Here is a 19,918-nt window from a genome sequence, read left to right as displayed (position 1 = left end):
AAGGATGATGCCCATCCAAAAACCAAGCCCTGAGGTGAAGTTAATAGGGATCGGGGTGCTTGATCTTGCCATGGGTCAGAAACTCAGAAAATGTTGGGAGGGCGATTGGTAGTCAGGAGGACATGCACAGGAGATTCAGGAACCAAAACTGTCTGGGCCAGTAAGGGGCAATCAGGATAATCCATTCCCTGTCCTGCTGGATTTTGCATAGAACTCTTGTCAGAAGCAATAGTGGAGAGAATGCATGGTTCAGGTGATCTGACCAAGGAAGAAGTAGAGCATAACCTTGGGAGTGGTAATCTAGGACTCCTCTTGAGCAGTATGTGATACATTTTCTGTTCGTTATGGAGGAGAATCCCTGGTTGGGTTTCCCCATAGATTAAAGATATTGCATAGTACCGAGTCATGGATTTCCCACTCATGGTTGGCTGAAAAATGCCTGCTGAAGGAGTCTGAGTGTATTTCATTTTCTGGGAAGGTAGGTGGTTGATAGGTTGATTTGGTTGCTGATGCACCAGTTCCACAAGCTAACTGCTTCTGCACACAGGGAGACAGATCTCACTCCTCCCTGCTTGTTGAGTAGAAAATGGTCGGCATGTTGTTCGACAGTATCAGGACGTGGTGCGCGCATATGAACGGAAGAAAAGCCTTGCATGCCTTCTGGATTGCTCGTAACTCCAGAATGCTGATGTGCATCCTGGACTCTCAGGGTATCCAGGTGCCATGTATTGTATGGCTGAGCATGTAGGCTCCCCAACTGAAAAGAGATGTGCCTGTGGTAATGGTGCTGTCTGGAGAGGAGGGAAGATAGGAGATGCCCACACATACCTGTCGAGGATTTGTTCCCCACAATAGGGAAGAAACCACCGTGGCAGGAATTGTTACCATGAAGTTCATTGGGTGGTAGTTTGGAGAGTATAATGACTGAAGCCACGCTTGAAGGCAATGACGATGGAGTCTTGCGAATGGAGAGACATGAGTGCATGAGGTCATATGACATAGGAGAGAGAGGCATGTCTTGACCGGTACTCGAGGGCTGTTTGTGATCTGGGCTATAATATTGCTCATGGTCTGAAATCTGTCTGTGGGCACATATACCCTTGCAGGGACCAAATCCAGGGTGGCCCCGATGAAGTCCAGAGACTGGGGGGGTGAGAACAGATTTTTCGGCATTTAGACTGACCCCCCAGGGAAGAGCGAAAGTGTAGCATCATTAGAGTCGATGCATGGGCCTTCTGGCATGACTTAGCAACAAGGAGCCAATCGTCAAGGCAGGGGAATACAAAGAGATTGAGGTGTCTGGCATGAGTTGCCACTATCGAGAATACTTTGGTGAAGACTCTGGAGGTGGTTGCCATGCCGAAAGGGAGTATGCTGTACTGAAAATTATTGGAGCCCACCATGCATCTGACGAGGCATCTGTGAGCAGGATGAATATCTACATGAAAGTATCCAGAGCTGTAAACTACGTGTCCTTTTCTAGGGAGGGTATTATAGAGGCCAATGTAACCATATGAAACTTGAATTTGCAAATTAAGTGGTTGAGGTGGTGGAGGTTGAGAATTGGTCTCCCTCTGCCCTTCTTTTTGGGTATAAGGAAATATGTCAAGGAAAAGCTGCTCACTTAGTATTGAGGGGGGAGATGTTCTATTGCTCCTTGCTCTAATAGGGAGTCCACCTCTTGCTTGAGAATTGTCTCGTGAGAGTGATCCCCAAAGGGAGAAGGGGAAGGGGCTTGTGGAAGAGATATGGATGCAAACTCAATCGTATAGTCAGAATGGATGATATTCCACACCCACTAGTCTATTGTTATTGCACTCCAGGTGTTGAGAAAGAATGCTAGATGACATCCAAATAGCATGTGAAGATTGGGCAATGTTGGGCTTAGCAGCTTGCAGCACTCAAGGTCCCATCAAAAATAGTGCCTCACCAGGGGTTGAGATTAGATGCCAAGCCTGTTGCTGAAGGTGCAGGGAAGTGGGTCCTTTGAACCTTCTGCCTTGTGTGTGATGGTTCATAGGGCCTCTAATGAAAAAAATGTTGAGCCATGGGTCTAGGTCTAGGCAATTATCAATGGAACTTCGAGGGGACAGGTGTATATATCCCCAGAATGCAAAGGGTAGCCCTAGAATATAGAGGGAATTGTTCGTCTTCTGACTGAATAACTGTGATTCATTAAAGGGGAGGTCCTCCACAGTGTTCTGGATATCTCTAGGGAACCTTGACATATGGAGCCATGACACTCTGCATATAACAATAGCAGTAGCCATGGCTCTAGACAAAGTGTCAGCAGCATCAACTGTGGATTGGAGAGCAGTTTTTGCTCTTAGTTTGCCTTCATCTCTCAACTGGAAACAAGCTTTGTCCTGTTGTGGCAGACTGTTAGTGAGGTCTATAAACTTGGAATAGTTCACGAAGTCGTTCTTGGGTATTAGTGCCTGGTAATTGGCTATTAGCAAGTAAACACCTGTCAGGGATGGTCTAGATAATACAGTAACTCCTCACTTAACATTGTAGTTATGTTCCTGAAAAATGCGACTTTAAGGGAAACGATGTTAAGCAAATCCAATTTCCCTTAAGAATTAATGTAAATGAGGGGGTTAGGTTCCAGGGAAATGTTTTTCACCAGACAAAAGACATATACACACATACATACACACACACACACACACACACACACAGAATAAGTTTTAAACAAACAATTTAATACTGGTACACAGTGATTATGATTGTGAAGCTTGGCTGAGGTGAAGGAGTCAGAGGATGGGATATTTCCCAGGGAATGCCTTACTGCTAAATGATGAACTAGCAATTGGCTGAGCCCTCAAGGGTTAACTCTCACACTCGACAAGGCAGCAGGAATGGAGGGAGGGGAGACAGCGACACACACCGTGTGTGTGTGTGTGTGTGTGTGAGAGAGAGAGAGAGATGCGCATTTCCCCTTTAAGTACGCTGACCCCACTCTTGAGTACACTGCCTTGTTAATTAGATCAGCTTGCTGAGACCGCAGCTGCTGCCATGAAGCTCCCTCCGTCCTGAGCCCTGTTGTGTGTCCCCCCTGCTCTATGGAAGATGGGGTAAGCGGGGTGCAGGAGCAGGGGGGGGGGACAGCCTGACATTAGCCCCCCTCTTCCTCCCTTCCCCCCGCACAGCAAGCAGGAGTCTCGGGGAACAACTCCAAGGCAGAGGCCAGGAGTAGCACATGGCAGTGGGGGGAGGGACAGCTGAACTGAGGCTGCCTGAATTCATCAGAAGGGAAGGAGACATAGGGGTTACCACTTCATCCAAAGATGAAGATGGCAGTCTTGTTTGTTCCAGCAGAACTTCCAGATCCAGTGCACAGTGATTGCTTTTCCTCCTCTGAAGGAGAGAGAGCACGCGCGTGTGTGTGTGTGAGAGAGAGAGAGAGAGAAAATCTGAGTGCCTCCTTCTAGGGGAGGCAAGGAGTGATTCTCTAGCAGACCTGATCGACTCTGCAGTGGAGTGCTGGTCCCAGGGTCCCTAATGTGGCCAGTAGGAAGTGTCTAAAGGGAGATATGGAGGTCCCCCATGGCATGGGGTGCCAGCAGCTCCAAGCTCAATGCAGAGGTTGGTCCCAAGCTGGTGTAAGTCTTTTGGATGGCAGAGGATATGTAGGGTGGTTCAGAGTCTTCTGATGAGGAGAAAGTTGATTCCTGTTCCAGGGGTGGTACAGTCGGTGACGCTGAAAGGAAGTTGTATTACAAGAAAGGAAAAGGCGATAAACTTCTCCGAGTGGTCAATTCTCCAGGTGGTGTTATGACATCTCTGGAAAGGAACGGACCCGATCGAGGGGATTCCAGATCCAGGAGTTCAAAGATGTCCTGTGGAGAGGCATGGGACCCAGTTCTCATCGCTGTGAGAGGGGATGTCTCTGCCCAGACAATCGGAGCCTGAAAGGGTGCTGATGAAGATGGTGCCACAGATAGGTTTTGAACCATCTTCATCAGTGACAATGGATCCCAAGGTTTGGGAGGTGTCAACGAGGACAGTACCGACGGGTTGTGTTCCAGAACTGATGAAGCCCGATGTTTACATGGGCTTTCTTGTCAAGCCTCTTGGGCTTGAGGAGCTGGGCTTGCTCAGAGCCAAATCCGACTTTTTTGCAGTGGATTTCAAGGAAGACTTATCCCTATGAGAGTGCTTCCTGTGTTCCCGAGAAGATCCTGCCAGGGGATTTATGGGGGTAGATTCTCTGGCACCAGTGTTGGACTTAGCAGCAGGAGACTCACTCCTTGCTGAATCAGGTCAATGTAGGGGTGGAGGGGTGGAGAGGGAGGAGGGTTCCCTGGCCGGGTCCGATTAAGGCCTCATGATCTTTTCCATGAGGTGTTTTCGAAGTCAGAGTTCCCACCCTTCTCAGGTACAGCTGGGGAACAAACAGCAGATACCTTGCCTTGTTGCAATGTGAGCTTCCCCGAGGCAGTACAGGCAGAGCTGGTAGTCATCACTGACTGAGAAGGATTGAGGGCAGGAAGTGCAAAGTTTGAAGCTTGGAGTCCTGGGCATAGTCCAGTACCCGTACAGGATAGAGGAGAAAGGGTTCCCCCAAAATATTAATCTAACACTAAAATCTATGAAAAATACTGTAACTATAAACTGTACAAGATACTAAAAACTATTTAGGAAGCTAAATCTTATCTTAAGGGATGAAGCCGAAGCTACAGACACAGAAAGATTCCGACCCAGGCCATGCAGCGGTCAGAAGTAACTGAAGAGGCGGTCAGTCCACCCTACCCTTTATCCTCTCGGTCAGAGACACGAGGTGAGCCAGGGCGTATGCACGGACCAATGGATACTACTTCCAAATTCCCTGGCTCCAGGCACACACTGCGCTTGGGTAACCCATAGTGGAATACAATAGGGACCAGCACTTGAAGAGGAAAAAATCTATTCGCAGCAAATGAAAAAACCTGGATACAAGCTGTTAGAACAACCTCCTTCAGTCATGTATTTTCAGTTGAATGGAAAACGCAGCCCTGAGATGTTTGCATTCTGGCCCACCAAAGCTTGGAGGAAAATGTGCATGCAGCAACTCTAGGTTTGTCACTATTTTATAGTGCTATATTAAACATATTCCTTAAAAATATGCACCATGCACAAGGACATAATTCCATAAAAATGCTTGTATATCTGGGTCTCTCTTATTTAATCAAGTCCCTGCCATTTCAGAGGCCTCTGTCTTTGGTGCACCTCAGCTCCTCCTGTTCTCTGCCTGTGGCTCACCATACTTTACTCTTCTGAGGAGTGTAACACTTAGGGCACATCTTCACTACAGAGCTAAATCGACACTGCTGCAATTGATGCAGCAGCATCGATTTAGCAGTCTAGTGAAGACGTGCTAAATCGATGGGAGAGTGCTCTCCCATTGATTTTTGTACTCCACCTCCCTGAGAAAGGATAGTTACCTGTTCCGTAACTGGCGTTCTTCAAGATGTGTTGCTCCTGTCTATTCCGCAGTAGGTGTGCATGCTCGCCACGTGCACCGGTGCCGGAAGTTTTTCCCTTAGCAGTACCCGTACTGGGGGAGCACCGCTGCGACCCCTGCAGTGGCGCCTGTATATCGCTCTATAAGGGGAGCTATGGGCTCCCCCCACCCTTGGTTCCTTCTTGCCGGACAACTCTGACAAAGGGGAAGGAGGGCGGGGTGTGGAATAGACAGGAGCAACACATCTCGAAGAACGCCAGTTACGGAACAGGTAACTGCCCTTTCTTCTTCGAGTGATTGCTCCTGTGTATCCCACAGTAGGTGATTCCAAGCAGTATCTGTTGGAGGTGGGTAGGAGTTCACAATGGTTCGGGACGAAGTACCACCCTGCCGAACCCGGCGTCATCCCTAGACTGGGAGACGATCACGTAATGCGAAGTAAATGTGTGAACTGAGGCCCACGTGGCCGCCCTACAAATGTCCTGGATAGGGACATGGGCGATGTAGGTAGCTGATGAGGCCTGAGCCCTCGTAGAGTGTGCCCTTACAATCGGTGGCGGGGGAAACCCTGCCAAATCATAACACGTGCGTATGCACAAGGTGATCCAGCGGAAGAGCCGCTGGGTGGAGATAGGCTGCTCCTTAGCCCGCTCGGCCGAGGCAATAAAGAGTTGAGAGGATTTCTGGTACGGCTTAGTCCAATCCAGATAAAACGCCAACGCCCTACGCACATCGAGTGTGTGGAGGCAGCGTTCCTCGTTAGAGGAGGGGGGCTTGGGACAGAGCACGGGGAGGAAGATGCTCTGCTCCATATGAAAGGCGGAGACCACCTTTGGGAGGAACTTCAGGTGTGGGCGGAGCTGGACTTTATCCCTATGGAAAACAGTACAGGGGGGTTCTGAGGTTAAGGCCCTGAGCTCCGAGACACATCGGGCCGATGTGATTGCCACTAGGAAGGCCACCTTCCACGAGAGGTGTGATCAGGAACATGTGGCCAGGAGTTCAAAGGGGGGACAAGACCAGGTTGAGGTTCCATTGCGGCACGGGGGGCCTAGCGTACGGGAACGAACGGTCAAGGCTCTTCAGGAAACGGGAGGTCATCGAGTGGGAGAAGACTGAGTGGCCTTGCACCGGCGGGTGAAAGGCCGATATGGCCGCCAGCTGCACCCTGACCGAGGCAGGTGCCAGTCCCTGGGCCCTAAGGGATAAGAGTCCAGGATAAACTGGAGAGGTGCGGCGGAAGGGGACACGCCCCGCTCACTTGCCCACCTGGCGAATCTGGACCACTTCGCCACATACGTCCGACGCGTGGACGGCTTTCTGCTTTCCAGGAGGACTCGCCTTACTTACTCTGAACACCGATTCTCCTCCTCATTCAGCCATGGAGCAGTCACGCTTTCAGGTGAAGCGCGGCCAGATTGGGATAGAGGAGGCGCCCCCCGTCCTGGGAGAGGAGGTCCGGGCGGAGCGGCAGCGCCCTCGGGGAGGGGGGGGCTGTTAAGAGGCGTAGGAGGGGCCCGTACCAGTGCTGGCGGGCCCACACCGGGGCTATGAGAATGACTCTCGCCTTGTCCGCTTTCACCTTTTGAAGGACCTTGGCGATGAGGGGGAACGGGGGAAAGGCATAGAGGAGCTGGCCCGACCAGCTCAGGAGGAACACGTTGGAGATCGCGCCTTCCCCTACCCCTCCCCGGAGCAGAACCGGGGACAACGACGGTTCTGACGGGTTGCAAACAGGTCGATCTGGGGAGCTCCCCACTCTTGGAAGAGCTGGTGAGCGACCACTCGTACTGGGGGGAGAAGACCCTGCTGAGGTGGTCTGCTTGCGTATTGCGGACACCCGGGAGGTGAGCTGCCCTCAGGGAGATATCGTGGGCTATACAGAACTCCCATAGGTTCAGGGCTTCCCGGCAGAGGGCTAGGGAGCGAGTCCCGCCTTGCCTGTTGATATAGTACATGGCGGCGGTGTTGTCCGTGAGGACTCTGAGCACCTTGCCGCGGAGGTGCGTGAGGAACACCACGCACGCCAACAGAACCACCCTGAGCTCCTTGACGTTTATGTGAAGGAGCAAGTCCGGGGCCGACCACATTCCCTGAGTTTGTACGTCCCCAGTGTGGGCTCCCCAGCCCAGGTCCAAAGCATCAGGTCTATGGACGGGTTGGCCTCCCTGAAGGGAACCCCTTGCAACATATTGCTCGGGCAGGACCACCATAGAAGGGAAGCGAGTATCGGGGACGGGACCGTGAGAACCTTGTCCAGACCGTCCCAAGCTTGGGAGAACTGGGAGGCCAGCCATAATTGGAGGGGCCTCATATGGAGCCTGACATGGCGGACCACGTAAGTGCACGCCGCCATCTGTCCCAGAATCTGTAGACACGCCCTTGCCGTGGTCACCGGGAAGGCCGTGACCGAGGCGATGAGATCCCTTAGGGTCTCGAACCTGTCCAGGGGGAGAGAGGGTGTGGCCCTGGAGGAGTCCAGCAGGGCCCCAATGAACTCTATGCGCTGAACGGGCACTAATGTCGATTTGGTCTCGTTCACGACCAGGCCTAGATCGGCGCATGTCGAGAGGAAGAGCTCTACGTGGGACTCCACTTCGAAACGCGACTCCCCCTTGAGGTAAGGGAAGGGAAGATTTGTACGCCCTCCCGCCTGAGGTAGGCCGCCACCACAGACATACATTTCGTTAAAACCCTGGGAGCCGTGGATAGGCCAAAGGGGAGGAACGTGAATTGGTAGTGGTCCATCCCTACCATGAATCGAAAATATGGACATGAAAGTACGCATCCTGGAGATCCAGGGCCGCGTACCAGTCCCCCGGGTCCAGGGAGGGGATAATAGAGGCCAGGGACACCATGCGGAACTTGGAACGGGTTAGAAACCTGTTCAGGTCGCGCAGGTCCAGAATGGGCCTGAGACCCCCTTTCGCCTTCGGGATCAGGAAGTATCGGGAGTAGAACCCTTTGCCCTGGAACTGAACTGGTACCCTTTCCACCGCCCCTAGGTGGAGCAACCAGTCCACCTCCTGACGCAGGAGGCGGATATGGTCCGGGTTCCCTGGGGCCATCGAGGATGGCGGGTGATTTGGCGGGGGTGAGGTGAACTGCAACACATAGCCCTTGGAGATGGTACTGAGGACTCATTGGTCCGAAGTAATGTGGGACCACGCCCTGAGGAAGGCAGACAATCGGTTGCAGAACACAAACTTCATTAATCGGGGAGTCTCCCTGGCAACCGGCCCAGTGCCCCCGTGCCAATAGTCAAAACCGCTTCTTTCCCTGCCTCTTGCCCTTAGAGGGTCCAGGCTGCGGGGCAGAGCAGGACTGCCACTGAGACCGATGCTTCTGGTCTCTGGGTCTTTTGTACGGGGGCTCATATCTGCTCCTCACAGGTTGAGCAGCCGGAACAGATTTGGCCTTGTCCTTAGCCGGAGGGACATAGAGGCCCAAGGTCTGCAAGGTGGTGCGGGAATCCTTCATCCCATGCAGCCCGACGTCCGTCTGGTCCGCAAAGAGCGCCTTGCCATCGAACGGGAGGTCCTGCATCAGCGATTGTGCCTCCGTTGACAGCCCAGACAACAAGAGCCACGACGCCCTGCGCATGGTGATCGCGGAAGCCATCGAACGGGCCGCCGTGTCCGCCGCATTGGATGCTGCTTGCAGGGCCGCTTTTGCCACCGACGACCCCTCTTCCACCAGGGCCTTGAAGTCCTTTCTGTCCCGGTCTGGAAGGAGGGGCTCAAATTTAGGCAGGGACTCCCAAAGGTTGAAGTAGTACCTGCTCAGTAGGGCCTGGTGGTTGGCTATGCGAAGCTGGCCGACGAATACAATTTTCTGCCAAAGGAGTCCAGTCTCCTGGCGTCTTTATTTTTTGGGGTGGGCGTGGGCTGGCCCTGAAGCTCTCTGTGGTTTACCGATTCCACAATGAGCGAGTTGGGTGGTGGGTGTGAATACAGGTATTCATGGTCCTTCGCCGGCACAAAGTATTTCCTCTCGGCCTATTTCGAGATTGGGGCCAAGGAGGCGGGGGTTTGCCACAGGGAGTTTGAAATGTTGGCAATACCCTGGTGCAGAGACAGGACTCGGTGCCGAGGGAGACAGGACGTTAAAGAGGGAATTGGATGGACCCTCCACCTCCTCGGCCTGCAGCTGTAGGCTGGAAGCCACCCGCTTTAGCAAGTCCTGGTGCATCTTGAAGTCCTCCTGCGGGACCGAAGGCGGAGGCGCTGCTATGGTGTCATCCGGTACCGGAGAGATGGCCCGTACGGAGCCAGGCACCTCAGTCGGTGCCGGGGCATCGATACCGAGGTCAGAGTCCCGGCGCATGTCTGCCGACTCGTGGCCCGCCGACTTGTCTCGTGGGCGGCCGGAGGAGGCCGATGGAGCCCGGGACGCTCCGGCGACCGAACGGGCCTCCGCTTGGGCTGGCACCGATGGCCACGGTGCCCACTGGCACCACGGTCCTTGCCATGGAGTCCCTTGCCATTGGTTCGGCTGAACACGAGATGGCAACATGTGCTCCAGCGGGACGGCACGTGCCGAGGATGGGTGGATGCGTGCCAAGGCTGAGGTCACCGAAGAACGCTTGGTGCCACGGGAACGGTAGGAGCGGCGTCTGTGGCGTCGTCTCCCTCGGGACCGGGATCTCGACGACGACGAACGGTACCCATGCGACAAACTGCTTCGGTATGCGTGGCGGCGACGCGAAGCCCGGTGCCTTGACTCCGAGGGGAGTCTCCGGCGTGGTGCCTCGACGACCGGGAGCTGGAATGGGAGCAGTGACGTCTGTCCCATCGAGAGTGGCTCCGGTACTCACATCTAGCAGGTGAGCGTTCACGGTGCCTCCCTCGGTGCCTCCGCTCGCTGGCGGGGGTGTGGAGGGTCCCCGCGACTCCCGTCCTGACGGCGGCCCTGCTGGTCTGGCCAGCGTCGAGGGTGGCCGGGAGCTGTCCGAAGAGCGCCCGCTGCGCGCCAAACAGTGCGGGAAATCGATCTTCAGAGCGGGAACTGCGGCTGCTTGGAGAGGTCTGGTGGCCAAAGGGGGCTTGCCCCGCGACCTAGGGCCCGAACCCGATTGCGAGCTCGGGACAGGCAGGGACATAATGTCCTTCGCAGCCTGCACCACCTCCGGTGTCGACGGCATCCGTACTGGTGGGGATGCCTGGGTCGACAGTACCGGGCTGCTCCGCTCCACACAAGTCGGAGCCTTAGAGCCCAGGTGGGGATCGAGGGCTGCCCAGCGCGGGACCAGCCTCCCCCTTGTCCGTATCACGGTGTTGTTGCGAGGCCAAGCCCTTCCCTTGCTTTTTGGAGGGAGAACGGCATCGACTGGTCGAAGGGGCCTCACTAAGTACCGACGACGCAGCAGTCGGTGCCGAGTCCAATCTGCGCACCGGCATCGGAGTCAATGCCAACTCCATCAGGAGAGCTCGAAGTCTGAAGTCTCTCTCCTTCTTGGTTCTTGGCTTGAACGACCTACAGCTCTTGCAACGGTCGGTTATGTGAGTCTCACCCAGGCAGCATGAGGGTCGCTCCTGGGCATAGAGCGGCGACAGGAGTCGCACGACTTGAAGCCTGGGGCATGGGGCATGCCCCGAGCCCGCTCTGATGACTGAAGAACAATGTACAACGGTACCACTAAGGTCGAGAAGAAGGGCTGCAGCAGAGCTGGAGCACAAAAGTTCCAACTACCTTCACTGGCGGCAAGAAGGAACTGAGGGTGGGGGGAGCCAGTAGCTCCCCTTATAGCGTGATATACAGGCGCCACTCCAGGGGTCGCAGCGGTGCTCCCCCAGTACTGGTACTGCTCAGGGAAAAACTTCCGGCACCGGTGCACTTGGCGAGCATACACACCTACTGTGGAATACATAGGAGCAATCACTCGAAGAAGTAGTATAAGTTAAGTCATTGGCAGACCATCTCCTGGTCGACACTGCGATAAGTGGATCTCGCTACGTTGACTTCAGTTACATTATTCCCGTAACTGGAGTAGCATAGCTTAGATCGATTTACCACGGTAGTGTAGACCTGGCCTTAGATTCAATTCTGGTTGTTGGCTTGGTGTCGGGGTGGCTGGGTGGTGCTAGTGGCCTGTGGTATGCAGCAGGTCAGATGATCTGGTGGTTTCTTCTAGCCTTGACCTCAATGACTATGAAAACACAGGTCTTTCAACCGGATGTCAAGCTCTCAAACTAACTTACCTGAAATGCACCATCTTTAGTTCTAGGCTGCTCTTCCAAAAAGGACTGGGTCCCTATAATCAGGGCTGTCACATTGCTAAGATGCCAACTTCTTAGCTGGGTGACCTGCCACATGTTAATGTGGAATGAGAGTTCCTTTACAATGGCGACACAAGTGAATAGATGCTGTGCTGTCCTGACACTGTCTCCTCCAACCTGACAGGCACTGAAATTGACAAAGGTTCTGCTTGCCAAAGCTTCTGGATGGAGACAGAGACAGAGAGGGCAGCAGGTGACCAACCCAAAATACAGCGGAGGTGGTGATCCAATTTTAGTCTATGAGCATTTACAGCATCCCTTCAAAGAGTTTTATACTCTGACATAGGAATTGATCTATCTAGCCCAGTATTCCTGTCTGTGACAGTGGTCAGTATCAGATGCTTTAGAAGAAAGTACAAGAAACCCCATGACAGTTTATGCCCTTAACATTTTTCATCCAATCTAATGGATCTGTGGCTGTCCTTATTCATATTTATTTCTTGGATTTACATTAGAATGAGACATGCCTGTCCTATGCTTTAGGGCACACAGGCCAGGTGTCTATAAGTATCTAATCCAGTTTGGATTCCAGTGAAGCTCTTGGCTCAATAACTGACCTATTTGAATAAGTGAACCTCAGCAGCTGTAGGTCTGCAGCCCCAGTGTCTCCCGTAACAGAGCCCAGACCACAGTAGTTGAGTACTGAGAGGAAGTCACTTGTTTTATAGTGGCTATTTGTTTGGCTGCGCTCATCCTATGTGGCTGCAGCATTGGGCCCTGCTTTGACTTACAAGTTTCCTCTTGTGTTTTGTCATGCAGTACTGATGAAAATTTATTGATGATACTCCAGAGGCAGAGGCTGCCCTTGACCCTCAGCTGGAGTGTGCTACAGCCTCAAACTGTTGTCAGATGAATGCTGCTTTGCCTCTGGTTGCTCTCTGTAACGAGGCTGGTCTAATGATTTGATACAGCGCAGCCGGTGTAGGTTGGGTCACCTTCTGCAGTTATCAGATACAGTTTATGCTGGAAACTTTTGGTGCAGAGGTGGCAGCTTGAGCCCAGCTGTGCCCCTTTGAACATTTCATGGTGGGCCCATTTCTTTGGCCATGCTGCCACCAAATCTCTTGGGCCAGGTATAACTGTTGGCTACCACAACTCACTTAAGCCCTGGTAGGGCCTTCCTTTGCAATTACACCATGGGCACCGATACCAATTGGGCCTGTTATCATGCATGCAAGCGCTCATTAGAGGTGCAAAATCATGGAAAAATGAACCCTTTGTATCTGATTTGTATGGTTTATATAGATTACAAATTTGTTGAGGCAAGGACTTTGTCTATGTCCTGTACACTTTTGTACAGAATGCTGTAATTGTAGGAAATAACAGCCTCATGGTAATAGGACATGTAGAATTTTAAGAGTCTCCGTGATATTACTATAGAAAGGAGAAGGAAAATGTGGATTCTTCACAGCCAAGTGGTATTGACTCAGTTTCAGCTTAATGTTGTCACTTGCTTCAGATTTCACAGGATGGTCTTAATTTTGATAGATCTGGACCCTTCCCTCAGCACCCCCCATCAAGTGAACTGAACTCTTCCTATTCATTCTAGAACATCTAAACCAGTCAGAAAGTACAACAAATAAAAATATATTTCATGCAAACAGACTCAAAGCACATGGAAATATGTAGCATTTCAGCAGCTGGCCATTCCTTCTCCTAGCAACTAAACACTGACGATTTAAAAAAAGAAAAGTTGGACCGTTATAATATTCACATCCTAGTTGCTAAACTAGTTTATGAAAACTATCCAATAATTAGTAGAAAAATGAACCATTTTTATAACAAGAAATTCTGGTTTATTAAAAGCTGGAACTGGTGTCCAAAAAAATAAATAAATAAATAAATAAATTTTCTTAACATAAGGTTCTTGTTAGCTTTAAAATGCAAGCATAAAAATACTACAGAATTATGTTATGGTATGGATGAAATGTACACTATATAATACATGAAAAGAACCCTGACTAGCTGCTATTATTTTTAATTAGGCTCTATAGCAAATATGGCTTTACCTTCCAACACCAGTTAAAATTTGGGGAGGCTGAAATCTCCAAACTCATGGGACTGGCAATTCTGTTGCTGATGCCTCGGAGCACTAATGCATTTTACATTAGCTCTAAGCATCAGGAAATCCTGGCTCCTGGTGCCAAGAAGTTCAAAACGATAATGACACGTCTGAAAACTAGGATTCTCTGTCCAACTGCCTGTGTCTATGCTAGCAAACAATCCTGACCCTCCTTATTATAAATGGGACAGAACATTTGTAACAGGACATGCTGTTTCCAATTAGGTTGTCTCTCTATATGGCGGATAATTCCAGGGACAATCATATTGAAAAGCACTCCCAGAAAGAGAATTCTAATTGGAAATCAGAATGTATTTGCCTGCGCCCTGCACAAAGGGCTGTTACCAAGTTTTGCAAGTTGTATTTATTCTTTTCATTTAAATGGGTCCCCAGACTTTAATGCGTTGTGGTTACGAACAAGGACGTTCTACAAATATTTTTTATTTATTTTATGTATTTTACCATTCCTTTTAGCTGGAAGGAGACCAGATTCAAAGCCTTAAAAACATACATTTTTGACAGAAGGTTGAAACTCAAGGTTCAGCAATCTAATGTAGCTCAAGTATGCTCAAACTTTCCTCAACCAAGGGCTTCATTGGCAAAGTGACAGGATATTGATGGGGCTATTCCTAGTTTGACAAAAACAAAGGAGACCGCAGACATCTTCATCTTTAATAGGAACATGCAGCCATTGGGAATTGTCTCCCTCTGACATTCCATCTAGATCCCAGATGTTCAAGATGGATAATTGCACCCTGTCATCTCCAAGGGCCATACCTCCATATTAAAGTTGAGAATGGCTGTGAACCACACTCCATGAGTGCGTCTACCCTCCAATCAGAGATGTGATTTCAACTTGTGTAGCACATCCAAGCTAGCTTTAATCTAGCTAGCTTGGGTGTCACAGCAGTGAAGCAGCAGCAGCACGTGCTTCTGTGCAGGCTAGCTGCCCAATTACCCAGGATTCCAGGTGGGCTTGTCCATGGTACTACAGCTTCACTGCAACAGGTACCCGAGCTAACCATATTAAAGCAAGTCAGGTATGCCTACATGTGCTGCATGCAATCATGCCCCCTGATTGTGGTATAGACATACCCTAAGACTCCAGGGGTTGCACCTGGCTTCCTTTTTCTTCAGTTTCTCCATCACACATGGGCGTTAATAGACAAATACATTTTAAAATAAATAAATAAATCACAACAGTCTATCAAGTGCTTTCACTTTTAAAAAATATATAGTAAAGAAGTCATCACTACGTAAGAAAGATTTTGCAAAACAGTCTTAGCAAAGCCAAGCTTGGGAAGTCATTTAATTGTCAACCCTTGTGTGTGCTGGGCTTGCTGACGTTTCTGTGGTGAGAATCCCTCCCCCAGTCAAGCTGCAAGGAAGCAGAAGAGGCTAGCACTGAACTGGAGTGCTCCTTAAAGAGCAATGTCAAAAAGCCATGCAGGTTAGGTTTCAGATAGGAAGGTGTATAAAGGGGAAAAAACCCACATGCTTTCTAAGAGGTTCTCCTTGGGAAAGGAGAGCAATTACGTAGTCCAACTCAACTGTTTCTCAACAGATGATTTTAGGTAGTAATCACAGAATTACCCAAAACAGATTACACCACTGCCCTACATGTTGGGATTTGTTCAGACTTTACATAAAGCTACTAAAGTTATTAGTTATTATCGGGGGAAGAAAAAAATAAAAGTCAAAAAAGGGTGGAAGCATGTCTCAATAACTTCTTGTAGAAGGGAATTCCACAGGATTACCATACATTGTATGAAGTATATCCTTCTATTGGAGCGCACTGTCACACATGCCTATCTGTCATAATTTGGCATACATGTCACATAAAATAAAGCCTTTCCTAAACCCTACAGATGCCTTGAAGGACAAGGAAGGATCATCTTCTCTGAAATGAGAGTTTTCCTATTTAACCTTGTGAGCAAAGTCAGTCCAGAGATCCAAATTGGAACAGCTTGCTAAGATGACATAGGAGAAAAGGTCAGAATAGAAGGGCAATTTAAACAAATGTCTCCAATAGCTCCAGGAATCTACTAGTGAAGCCAAAAAGCCGGCATCTTTCACCCATCCACAAGATTTTCAAAGCATATGACATCAGCAATCAAGCTGAGTGTTAGCTGGGAAGATTGAGTAAAATCAGGAAACAATCCTGACAGCTGAGAAACTTATTTTTAACAGTTTAAGAATACTGGAAACAATTCTGCTAGTTAATCAAATCCCCTAGCGTCTCCTTAGACATTTCCAAACAATGATGCCTGAATAGTGTTTGAATAATTGTCATAACATGTAATGAGTTGTGTGCTCTAGTTTTCTATTCCATTTTTATTGCCTTTGGAAAGCTATCAGGAAATACTATGCGTACATTAAGGTGTTAAAATAAATGTATAATTCAAAAGGCAAACTGGATCCTCCAGTGTGACAAAACACCATGAAGTTTTGATCTATGATTTCCATAAACCTGCTTTCTTGATGTAAATCATTCCCCTAAGTATGCTTTTAAAATGTAACCCTATTAAAGCTTGTGTTTTGGAACGGAAAAAAAGTTACTCAAGTTGAAAAAATGTAAATCAAGCATTAAAAAGAAACCTGAATGAGTAATTTTCTGATTACATAAATTCTTTCCAAAAAGAGAGCTTTACCTGCTGGAGAAGGGATGTTGCCCGACTAAGTCTCCATTTTGGAGATGATAATCACTGAAGAAATCTGGACTCACTGCTCCATCGGGGGCTATCATGCCATCTACGAAGAGACGAGAAATGTAGAGGTTGAGAGACAGTGGCATGTTGGGGGTGCCAGAAAAGCAGGCCACACAGCGAGTGCTGCTTTATCCCAGGCACACTCCAGTCAGCAATCTGTGTCAGTTTAGGAATCAATGACAAGCAGCAACAAACAAGGCCAGCTCCTGGCTCAATAAGACAAGAAACTCGCCAGGGCCTGAAGTAGACTTCACCATTCACAGCCCAATTCACAGCTCCTGTGATGGGCCACAGCTCAGAGCTGTATCCCTCACATCTTTGCCAGCAGGACTGGAAGAGATGTAGAAGGTCCAATCCTGCCCATTCCATCACAGCAGTGGGACCAGAGGAGAAGTAAATAAAGAGCCAAACACCAACTTCCAGGTCAGTGGAATAAAAATGGCGAGGCAACCTATGGCTTGATTCCTCACCCTCTCATTACCCTTCCCCACCCTCTTGTTGAGGCTGTTCATGGAGGCAAGTTCATGACATGATTTTCCCCATCTTCCCAGTAGTTTAATGCTTCATAAGACTAGCCTAAATAAAAAATAATTTTCATATGACAGGCTCCTGGGGAACTCTAGGAAATGGACAGTTCCTTAGCTAACAATAATTTCTCTTTGTTCCTTTTACATTCACCATTGGCAAAAGTAGTTGCATGTGTTTATAAAGTCACTGGGACTCCTTAAAGGAATCACAGCCTTACCTGGTTTATTGAAGAGAGCAGGATATTATGGGCTAAGCTTTACTCTCAGTTACACCATCAATGTGTCAAAATCCCCAAATGAGAAACATGTCAGACAAGTCTATGACGAACGGTGACAGTTCCATCACAGAAATTCCACTTGGCAATACAGCCATTCACAGCCACCAAGTTAGACAAAATTCTGAGTGATATTAAGAGCAGCACTGCTCTGACTATGACAACATATCACCAGAGTTCTTGAAGCACTTCAAGGCTTGTGCTCACCAGTGGCTGGCACAGTTCTTCACCTGTGTGATCAACGAAAAGCAACTTCTGAAGACATGGTGAATATTAAAAATCATTGCTCTCCTGAAACCAGGGGAAAAGCCTACATAATGTTGCAAATTATCGACCCATATCTCCATCGTCTGTGCCATTCAAAGTTCTGAAGCATCTCATCCTTCCCCAGAAACAGACTCAATACTCAGCGTGGAGCAAGCAGGCTTTTGAAAAGGTTGGAGCACCTGCGATCAAGTGCTGTTTTGACAACATTGATCAGAAATTGTCTTCGGAAAAACCTCAAGACAGGAGCCATATTTCTGGATCTGACAGCAGCATATGACATGATGTGGAACACATGGCTCTTAGTCAAATTGTCAAGAGCATTCCCAGCATGGGTAATCAACATTGTTGATCTTTTCTGCTACAGAGGTTTCCATATGGGAGACAGAGTTCGCGTGTGGAAAAGAAACCAACAATTTACCACAAGGCTCTGTACTGGCACCGATGCTTTTCAATCTGTTCACAAAATAACCTTCCGCTCACCCTGTCCTGCATGTTCACATATGCAAATGACATTTGCTTAGGCGTCCAAGCAAGGTCATTCCTAGAACTTGATGTCCTAAACTCTGACTTGGGCCAAATACTGTAGTCAGTGATGTTTACAACCAAGTATGATCAAGACATTTTCGAGTGTGTTCCATCTTCACAATGCCAGAGCAGACCAAGAACTGAATATCTTTCTCGAAGGTCATCGCCTGAAACATGAATTCCACTCAATCTACCTCAAAGCACCCTAGATAGATCTCTCACATATCTCAACCATCTGAGGAAAACTGCAGCTAAGGTGAGGACACTTAACATTCTAAAAAACCCTGGCTGCCACTTCATGGGGAACAAACTTTCAAACTCTCCAATCATCCAGTTTAGCCCTATGTTACTCTGCAGCAGAATACTTTGTTCTGGTCTGACTCCATTCATCCCATGTCAAGTTGGCTGACACACAACTACACTCAACCCGTGCATTGCAACTGGGATGATTCAACCCACACCAGTACCATGGTTCCCTATGTTAAGTAACATCACTCCTCCATACATCTGCCATGAGGATGCTACAGCCTGAAGATTAGGGCAAACCCGAGCCTACTGCTATATACAGACCTCTTTGATGAATCCAAGAACGTGCTTGTTGTCAAAGCATCCGCTGTGGGCCCACCTACGCTGCCCAGATTTCTCTGCAATGTCAATGTGGTGTGAAGAGTGGTTTCTGATGTCAACTGCAGACCAATCTCTTATAACTGAACCGACCATGTGTGTACCTGGCTTTGATTTACCACACCATTCATGGGTCCTTCTGAATCAATTTTGAGTAGGCCAGGCCCAATGTGCAGCCAGCCTTCACACCTGAGGCCAACAAGAGGATCCCACATGTGGCTATGGCCAAAGACAGTGTCACACATCACTGACGACTGCCCTCTGACCAGATTGGATGGTGGTCTGAGGTCTCTAAATCTGGCTGATGAGGCTGCTGCAAATTGGTTTGGCAAGCTCCGCACCTGATAAGAAAAAGCTGCACAGTGTAAATCCAGAGTCACTCCACTGCTTCAGATTTATTTCAGTTAAAATGAAAGCACTGTTTATCATTATCGCTATTCTTACACTCTTGGTACATTAGTTGTTAATAAAAAGGGCACAGTTCTTTACCTGGTAAGAAGTGCCAGGCTTTATTAGAGAAAACAAGGCTATCTCCATTAAAATATATAGTAACAATGAGAGTCTGAGGCAGCGTTTAAAAGTGAGTCCCCAGCCTTACAGATCAGAAAGCATTCCAATAAAAAAAAAAACCCATGGAAGAAACAGATGCATTCTGGCTGATACTTTAATAGTTTAACAGACGACAGAGAGATTCCTAATGACTAGGAAGTAACAAATGCCATTCCACTTTAAAGTAAAAGAGATAAGATCCAGGGAATCACAGGCCACTTAGCTTAACCTCTGTGGTTTCAAAGCTACTAAAGTTGCCTAAGCAGGAAGCAGTGGAAAGTTACTTACAGACACAGGGGCTTAAAGAGGACGACTCAGGCATTCAAACAAATCTCTCTTTGCATTACAAATTTACCTTTTTTTTTTTTTTGAAGATAATGTAGCGACAAATGATAAAAGGAATAGAGCTGACACATCTAGATTTCCATGAGACATTTGATGAGGTGCTACAGAGATTCATTTAGAAGATAATAGCGTATGGGAAAGTGATTGAAGACAACATAACAGATTGTAAATGAAAAATGCTAGCCATGATCAGACAGCATTTTTAGAAGTGTAAAAAGCGGTGGAAGAGTGTACAGCTAATTGCATACATGTGTGTACAGCATGAAATAAAATAGAACCTGACAAGAAAATATTCTGACAAATAAATAATCC

General features: G+C 48.8%; 1 protein-coding gene across 1 annotated transcript in view; it reads right to left on the bottom strand.

The window, feature by feature from the left end:
• LOC112107377 (kinesin-associated protein 3) overlaps window positions 1-19,918 on the bottom strand; it is a 146,963-nt gene that overhangs the window by 31,489 nt on the left and 95,556 nt on the right. The window contains exon 19 of the mRNA XM_026655661.1: window positions 16,438-16,537. Within this exon, the coding sequence (XP_026511446.1) occupies window positions 16,438-16,537 (100 nt within the window). The remainder of the gene's footprint in view (window positions 1-16,437; window positions 16,538-19,918) is intronic.

The sequence above is a fragment of the Terrapene carolina genome, unplaced genomic scaffold (assembly GCF_002925995.2).
Source record: "Terrapene carolina triunguis isolate 2854851 unplaced genomic scaffold, T_m_triunguis-2.0 Scaffold210, whole genome shotgun sequence".
NCBI lineage: Eukaryota > Metazoa > Chordata > Testudines > Emydidae > Terrapene > Terrapene triunguis.
The sequence above is the reverse complement of the archived record's forward strand: the minus strand, read 5'-3'. Positions and strand labels throughout refer to the sequence as shown.